An 8,851-nucleotide genomic window follows, 5' to 3' on the forward strand; every position below is an offset into this window, starting at 1 on the left:
GCTATACAGAGAAACCCTGTCTCAAAAAAACCAAAAAAACCCAAAACAAAACAAAACAAAACAAAAAAAACAAAAAAGGAAGGAAGAAGGAAGAGAAGGAAGAGAGGGAAGGTTGGACGGAAAGGCAACAGGAAGTCAGTAAAATAATTTGAAGAACACATGAAAGAGATGTTTATACTATGTTATTGTCAGTAAAGGGGTGGTGTGGTGTGGGTGGTGTGGGGTGGGGTGGGGTGGGGTGGGGATGACCACTGACCCTTTCCCTAAGTTTACCTGGAAGCTGGAGTCTGAGATTCTTTCACTTTAAGTAAAATCACAGAGTCTGACCCTAAATAGAGAAACACAAGAGCATTTCATTATGGTAAAACTGAGCACTTACCACGTCTCATTTAAGGTGAAGCGTCTACATGGTGTCATGTTATACGTCGACAGTAGGACAGTAAGCACAGGGCAAACAGCAGCCAGCCTAAGCATGCAGTTAAGATGGAAGAGAGAGGAGCAGCTCCACTGTGCCTCACAAATAAGGAGCCATCAGAGGCACAAGCACTTCTGTCCATGAGCATCTACCCATAGACTGTGCCTACTCTGTGTCCCCTCCTCCTGTCTCTAGGGAACAAGACATGGCACAATTTTTAAGTCTTGAGTTCATGATCTAACACATGGGAAGACGACGACGACACAGGCAGACTTTATGGACCCCATGTGGACGTCCAGCTTTTCCCCCTGTGTCTCTGACACTCACTGAGGGCAGGGCTCCTGACCTTCTCCAGTGCTGGGACTCCGCCCTCACTTACACTAGGGCACGGCCAATGCTATGCCACATGTTGTTCCAGTCTAGCTCCATCTCAGAATCCCACTACATGATAGGTATTTCTGAGGTTGGAGAATTTTTTAATTTTAGATTTTTGGAAATTAAGAGAGTTCTCAATAAATTACTTCATAAAATGTAATATAAATAATGTGTAGTTAAATAGTGATATCACCAAAAGTTGAATCCCCAAGTAAAAATTTTCAGAAAGTGAGGAGTATAGTAATAGTAATTAATAATAATAATAATAATAATAGAAAACAATAGAAAATCAAATGAACTGAGAAAGGAGACAGGTGCTGTGTATGTCCAAAGAGTCCTACTATCTAATCACTTAATCTAAAACTTGTTTTCCATTATAATCTGAATACATATTTAAAACTGAGGATTAACTACATCACAGAATCTTCACCACCACCAAGGCTTAGGCCAGGTTACTTGGGTTAGCTCAAAGTCAGGCAGGAGACTCCTGTTTCCAAAATGTTTTTAAACTCTGAATTTTGAGGCATCTATCAAAATTAAGGGGTAACGATAAATACTTGATTAATGTTTGAGAGTTCACAGAACTCCAGAGAACCTCCCACGTGCATTATAAAGAGAAACAAAAAGCAATCCCTGAAGCAGCTGGGCTGAGTGAGCTTTGACTCTTCTCAGGAAGTTAAAACATTTAGCCTAGCATGGCAGAGGATCCTGTAATCCCAGCTCTCTGGGTAGGACTGGCACGAGTTCAAGGCCAGCCTACCACATGGCAAGTGCCAAGCAGGCAGGGCACATACATAGTAAGAGCCCTTTAAGAAATAAATCAAATAGTATAGCAAGTCATTGGTGCGTAGGAGAAAGGAATATCCTTTAAAGAGCAAGAGAGGGGGAGAGGGAAAGAGAAAGGAGTAAGAGGAATGAATCCGACCTGTGGGTTTGGTGTTAGCTCGGCTTAGCTACCTGGATCCCAGGTACTGAATTCAAGTCTATCTGTACTGAGTTAGATGTACTACAGTCTTGCCTACAACAGACCGGATGAAGAGTTACCTGGCTGTCAGTATTATTTACCTTCCGGCTGTGAATTTGATGCTGGTAAGCTATTTGGCTGATGAGGTGCAGCGAGGTGATGGTGAGGATCAGAGTCTTTGGATCCAAAGGCAACATCTGGGGTACCAGATGACAGGGAATGTGCACTGTGGGACAACTGCTCCTGTGCAGTTAAAATGCTGACAGATCCAGAGGATGACGTATCAGAACCAATGACATGAGATGCACAAGAGTTTCCGTTTCTCAACAGCGAGTCTTTCAAAGAGTTCTTATTGGAACTAAGACACCTAGACCTAGTGAAAGAAGAGTGCGGTTTCAATATCAAGTAGCAAACTGTACAGTTATGTTCATATGAAAGATGTGTTTGTGACTCACAGGTGTAACGGAAAATGTGTGGTGGGTTTAGCTACACAGAACTGCTTCCCTGTGACCATCTGCAGCAGCTGTCTGTAGATCTCCTTCTCTTCTTCTTGAACTGTCTGTAAGGGAGAGAGAGAAAAGATCTTAAACACACTTCTCAGATCGGCATGTAGATCTCAGATTTTCTGCCAAAGCTCTAGCGTCCTGAAGATAGAGAAATAGCATGCATTAATGACTGTGCGTGAGAGATGACAAGCAGACTCAGCTTTCAGAGATAGCATGCTATGGAGACCATGGTGGACTAACAGTGCTGGGAAGGTATTGACTAGGAAACCAGAAAGTCAGAAGCAATTATTTAATCACTCAGATGATAAGGAGTCCAAAAATAAGACTTGTAAATTAGAATCCTCAATAACCCCTTGAGTGTTGATGCCGATTACAAAGGTCCTGAGGAGAGAAGCTCACAGCCAAGTGCCATCAGAGGTATCCTGCAAACAACTCCTTATTCTACACATGTGCAAGGACTCTAAAGATGGCTTCTATCTCCACCACTCACTTACTTATTTTTCTCTAAGTCTCAATTTAGTATTAAAAAAAAAAACAAAAAAAAACCAGCATATAATCTGTAGAATTTACTCACTGAACTGAACATCTACTGTGCTCTAGTCATTTGAGACTCACAAGCTGAATAAAATACATTGCCAGCTTTTGTGAAGTTTATATTATAGTTATTACAAAGACTGTCAATCAAAACCTTGTTCACGGCATGAAGGAACTTAAAGGGCAAGGGGGATAAAAGTGATGGAGGCAAAGAGCAAGAAGAGGCACGATCTCTCTAAGACGACCTCTCAGCAGAAACCTCAACTAAGGGAGGAAGCGGATGAGGAGTAGAAGGCTGTGTATACACAAACACCGAGCCTAAGACAAGAAGGTGCTTGGTGCACTCAGGAGTCTTAACATCAAGGAGCAGAAAAAAGGAGGACGTGGGGAGGGAGACAAGGACTCCTGCAAGTGCAAGCATCCACTCTACACACAGCCATGCTGGGTTCACCAACAGACATGGCCTCGTTGCGTTTCTCAGGCACTCATTTTCACAAAATGCATTAGAGGACGTATGGCATTATTCAATAGGAGCATGACCATCTTGTGTGATTGTAAAGGCTTAGTAAAAGCAGAATGGACTAAGTAACCAATTCTGAAAGTAAGCAGGCACTAGTGTTCCCCTTCCCGAGCCTCACTGCTGCTGCACTGTCATAGACATTTCAATTGTGAAGTATGGCCACTCCAATCTCCTGACAGTTGACAGCTAAACAATTAAAACAAAAGGAAGAACTAAGCAAGTGTTCAGTGGACAGAGATCCCAAGGGGTCGGGATCCTGTAAAATAAGGTTCTGGAGCGGCAGGATTTAATTACTGGCCACAGAGTAGGACTCAAGTCTTATCTCTGGTCCTGACGGAATGACGGCAGGAAAATGTTAAATGTCTTCTGTAAATTACTCTTTTCCTTTACCCTTGCTTCTTTCTTCCTTTTTTCTTTCCTAGACTCCTTTGTTTGAACTCTTCAGTTTTTCTCACTTTTATCTTTACTAACTTTTAAGTTCCCAGTGTATTCTACACTGCTGCTGCCTCCCTCCCTCTCTCCCTATGTCCGTGGCCAAGTGACTGTCCTTCACTGTTTCTTGTCTGTTTTGCTTCTGTGTCGCTGCTGTCTTGGCAGCTTGATTTTTCCCTTCTGAGTGATATGAGGATGAGTCTCCAAGAAAAGGCTGCTCCTCCCAAATAAAACCATAAAGAGATCCATTCCAGGACGAGAGCAGAGCTCTTGCTGCGAAAGCCTGAGGACGGAGGTCTGGCTCCCCAGGACCAGCTAAATGCCATTGGGGAATAGATGGCAGCCTGCCTACAACTCCAGTGTTCACAAGGTGGAGATGGAATTCCTGGAGCGATCTAGCCAGGCAGACTGGGTGTGCGGGTGACTTGTGGGTTTACCTGGGAGAGCCCACGTCAGTGAGTACGGTGGACTGCCATGGAGACAGCACAGCTCCACAGCGACCTAAAGGAAAATCAGAATTGTGCGCATGCTGAATGACTACAGTTGGGTGTCACTGAAGAGAGGGAGAGAAAGAGAACACTATTTCCAGTGGGCAGTGGTAGTGCACACCTTCAGTCCTAGCACTCAGGAGGCAGAGGCAGGTGGACCTCTGAGTTTGAGGGCAGTGTGGTTACAGAACAGCCAGGGCTATACAGAGGAACCTTGTCTCTAAAAACAAGACAAAATACACAAAAAGAAAAAAAAGAACAAAATTTTCAAAACATGTATACATTCCAATAAACTGGAAAAATCCAGAAGGAATGTATACATTTTTGGATATTTATATGACCTAACAAAATTGAATGCAGTACAACAATAACCTAAACAGATCAATAATGATACTGAAGCACTAATCAAAGTCTCCTGACATAGAAAAGCCAGAACCAGACATTGACCAAGAATTCTTCCAGACTTAAGAACCAGTATCAATGTTCTTCAAACTATTCCACAAATAGGAAAGCTATCTTTCAAACTCATTCTATAGAGCCACTACTACCCTGAGACAACTGGATAAGGACACAAGAAGAAAATGATAAACCAAATTTTTTTTCTATTTTGTTTTGTTTCTCGAGGTAGGATTTCTCTGTGTGAACGAGCCTGGCTCTCCTGAACTTGCTTTGTAGATGAGCCTAATCTTGAACTCACAAAGATCCACCTGCCTTTGGCGAAAATAAACCAAATCCTTTGATGAACATAGATGTAAAAATCCTAAATAAGTTCCAAACAAAATTCAACAACACATTAGGAACAGTATACACCCTGGTTTTATTCCAGTGATGCAAGGCTGACACACAAGTCAAGGAACACAAGCAATCATAAGCAGAAGCAAGACGCAGTATCTCACTATCACTCCAACAGCTGCAAACCAAGTCTGGCAAAGCTCAACGCCCTGCAAGTTAAAAGCCTTGAAGGAAAGATGCCTCATACCATAAAGCCTAGAGGTGTTGCAGGTGTGGCTGCTGTGTCCCATGTGTGTCAGTAGGTGGCAGAGAGGACAGGGCCATGTCTGTGTTCAGTGTTCTGACCTGTGGACATCTGAATGATTAGAAGCTTAATACTCCCTGAAAACACAGACCCTGGGACAGCCACCAAACTGGCACCAGGGGCCTGGACAGGGAGACAGCCTGAGATGACTGCCACTCTGGTACAAGGCAGACCTGAACAGGCTCCCAGGACAGGAAGCAAGCCAGAGACTAGGAGAACCCTGCCAGGGGCCACGGGCCCCAGGTGGGAATGAGCCTAGACAGATGGCCACTTGGGTGGGCCAGTAGAGGAATGAGCCGGAAATGACCACCACAGACTGATGTCAAGGAGTCCAGATAGGAAGCTAGCCTGTGATGAACACCAGTCTGCCACCCCCAGGCCTGGGGGAGTGAGGACAGGATAGATGATGCTTGAGATGAGACCTGCCCAGCACCATAATGCATGAGCAGGGCATAATCACTCCTGATTGACCCCCAGACACTCAGAGACCACAGATGCCACTAAGAGGAGCAAGTAAGGGGTGGAGAAATGGAAGAGACAGGGAAACAGAAGGATGTAGGCACAGCCAAGAGAGGAAGAACTGGAGACTTGAGGGTAGTCGGAACAGCTGGATGTGAGTAGCTGGTGATGCCACCTATGACCATGATGGGTGGGTTCCTGGGCTGTGCTGACACTGGGGGCCCTGCAGCAGCAGAGGTCTGTTACCACCAAAGGCTAGGCAGATGTCCCTGGTCTGGGCCACCATGGGGACATGTTGATGTCTCTTGCCTTGCTCCTCACCTGGGCACTGTAGGATAGCTGGCCCTAGAGACATGACAGCAGGAGAGCCGACTCCACCCAGCTGCCTGTGTGGGTTCCAGGTGAGCCGGCTCTAAGGGCCAGAGTGGAAGAGTCAGCCCTGCCTCTTGTCTGCTAGATAGTGATGCAGAGGAGGGAGAGATGCCCTCCTCTCCTCCCTCACCATCTGTGGCACAAGGTAAAGTTGGTTCCAGGATTTTGAGACCGGGAGAACTGGCCATATCCTTCACTGGCTGCAGCACCTTGCCTTGGCAGCAGGCTCTGGTTGCTGGCTCTGGTTGTGGGGGTCATAGGCGAGCTGTTCCTGAAGGCATGAGAGCATAAGAGCTGGTGGGCTGACCATCTCTGATACCTCTCAGGTCAGATCCAGAGCTTTCAATTGGTCCACCCCAACATCTACCCCATCAATGAACTACTGCAGTGCTGATCCTACAGATCCAAAACTGCAGGATCTCCATGGCAACAACAGGGGATCTGAGAGAAGTCCCAGTGAGTAGCAGAAGCCAGAGGCCTTGTACCAGATCAACAAGTCACTGCAATGAACATTTGCAAGCAAAGAAGTGTGGACAAAAGGGAATTCTGTGGATACAGTGTGATACACTGCAGCTCACAATAAGATTTTTTTTTCCTCTTGCAGAGGAGGTAGCAAGTATAGAGGACAGGTATGAAGGGATAGGGGGATAAGTGGGACCAGGATACATAATGTGATGTTCACAAAGAATCAATAAAAAGTAAAAAGTAAGAAAAAAAAAAGAGTGTATAAATACCCTATAGTATTTATGGGATATGTTGAATGGGGGAAAACGAAAGGTATTTTTTCTAAACTCAGGAACAAAACAAGGGTTCTCACTCTTACTGATTTCTAGCTAGAGCAGTAAGACAAGAAGAAGAAAAGAAAAAAAAAAAAGCATTACAGATAGGAAAAAAGGGGCTGTTGAGATGTCTCAGTGGTTAAGAGCACCGACTGCTCTTCCGAAGGTCCTGAGTTCAAATCTCAGCAAGCACATGGTGGCTCACAACCATCCTCAATGAGATTTGACGCCCTCTTCTGGTGTGTCTGAAGACAGCTACAGTGTACTTACATATAATAATAAATAATAAATAAATCTTTAAAAAAAAAGAAAGAGAAAAACAAATAGGAAAGAAGGAAGTCACCAAATTACCCCCACTTGCTGATGATAGGATCCTATCCTTAAAAGACCATAAAGACTCCATTAACAGACCTTGAGGGTTGGTAAGCACTTTCAACAAAGTAGCAAGATACAAACTAAACATAGTCATTTCCCCCAACAGCTTCTCCCAGAGCCCCCAGGACATGAATCCTATGTCTGTCTGCTCCCCAGGCTTCCCTTGTTGATGCCTAGAAGGGTGATGACCTGCTTCCTTCTAAGAATTCACAGAGAAACAGCAGAAGAGGCGGTGCTGTCAAGGGATGGCTGATGACTAAGGGAAATCTGCCTGTTGTAACTGAGCATCGAGAGCATGGAGAAGTGGTTCAGTTACTGGGTGACCAGCAGCACAAAGATGGATGCACTCCAGTTCCTCAGAGACTGGGTTAAGGATGCTCCGCTGAAAGCGCTAGGATCTAAGTGGCTGCTCTCTGAAGTTTAACTGAGGATTTCCTTGCAATGAGTAGAATTTTCCTTCTGTCCCTGCTATAAGTTTAAACACCCTCACAGCTTGTAAAATGTAACCATCTGGGGTCTGCTTTTATACTTTTGGTTGTGAGCCTGGCCTTTAACGGTTGAGCCATCTCTCCGGCTTTTAATTTGGTAATTCCTTCATGCAATAAACTGACAACAAAAAGTAAAACCAAAACAGAACAAAATAAACAACAGCTTTGGGAAAAGAATTCTCTCCACAGCAGCTTCACATTCACAAATGGGTGCCTAAGGGAGGGCAAACGCAGAACAACATGGAGGGATAAATCTAACCAATCAGGCGAGACATCTTCAGTGAGAACTATACAACACTAAAGAAAGTGAAGACACAGAAAACAGCAACAACTCCCATGTTCGTGGATCAGCAGAATTAATATTGTAAAATTAACTTTTACTGAAAGTGATCTATAAAGAAAATGAAAACGCCATCAAAATTCCACTGGCATTCTTCACAGACATAGAAAAAAAGAAAAAAACCCAACACTAAATTGGGTCTGGTGGCACATACCTACCATCCCAGCTCCTGGATGTGGAGGCAAGAACACCAGGAGTCCAAGATCATCTTTGGCTATGCAGCCTGAGTTCCATGTTTCCAAAACTTAAAGGAAAGAAGGTAAATGGACAAACCAACCGACTGACCTAAAATTCATATGTAAACATGAAAAAGACTCAATAGACAAAGTAGCATAAATTCTGTTGTAAAATTACAGTAAAGCCATATGAATAAAACCAGCATGGTGCTACCAGAAAACCAGACACAGACCAACAGAAGAGGCCATTCGGAAGTGACTCCACACAGTTTTCAGCCATTGGATTCTCAACAAAGGTGACCAAACACAACACAACACAACACGCTAAAGACAATCAGCTTTAACAAACAGCTCTGGAAAAGCCTAAGGTCCACATGTAGCAGAGGGAAACCCGGTCCCTAGTTCTCACACCATGCAAAATCAACTCAAAACTGATCACACAGTATGAAAGACTGACAAGACCAGAGGAATTCTGAATTAAAAAACTGGGCTGGCCGGGCGGTGGTGGCGCACGCCTTTAATCCCAGCACTTGGGAGGCAGAGGCAGGCGGATTTCTGAGTTCGAGGCCAGCCTGGTCTACAAAGTGAGTTC

At 44.4% G+C, this 8,851-nt stretch overlaps 1 protein-coding gene and 1 non-coding gene across 6 annotated transcripts in view; one reads left to right on the forward strand and one right to left on the reverse strand.

Annotated features, from left to right (window-relative positions):
* Senp1 (SUMO specific peptidase 1) overlaps window positions 1–8,851 on the reverse strand; it is a 56,239-nt gene that overhangs the window by 23,274 nt on the left and 24,114 nt on the right. For all 5 annotated transcript variants that reach the window (XM_021183838.2, XM_029469610.1, XM_029469611.1 and 2 more), the window contains 3 exons: window positions 2,210–2,313; window positions 1,856–2,127; window positions 274–328 (listed from right to left, as the gene is read on the reverse strand). In XM_021183838.2, the coding sequence (XP_021039497.1) occupies window positions 274–328; window positions 1,856–2,127; window positions 2,210–2,313 (431 nt within the window). The remainder of the gene's footprint in view (window positions 1–273; window positions 329–1,855; window positions 2,128–2,209; window positions 2,314–8,851) is intronic.
* LOC115029477 lies at window positions 5,220–5,345 on the forward strand. Its single transcript, XR_003835052.1, has one exon. It is a non-coding gene; the product is annotated as a small nucleolar RNA SNORA17 (small nucleolar RNA).

The sequence above is a fragment of the Mus caroli genome, chromosome 15 (assembly GCF_900094665.2).
Source record: "Mus caroli chromosome 15, CAROLI_EIJ_v1.1, whole genome shotgun sequence".
NCBI lineage: Eukaryota > Metazoa > Chordata > Mammalia > Rodentia > Muridae > Mus > Mus caroli.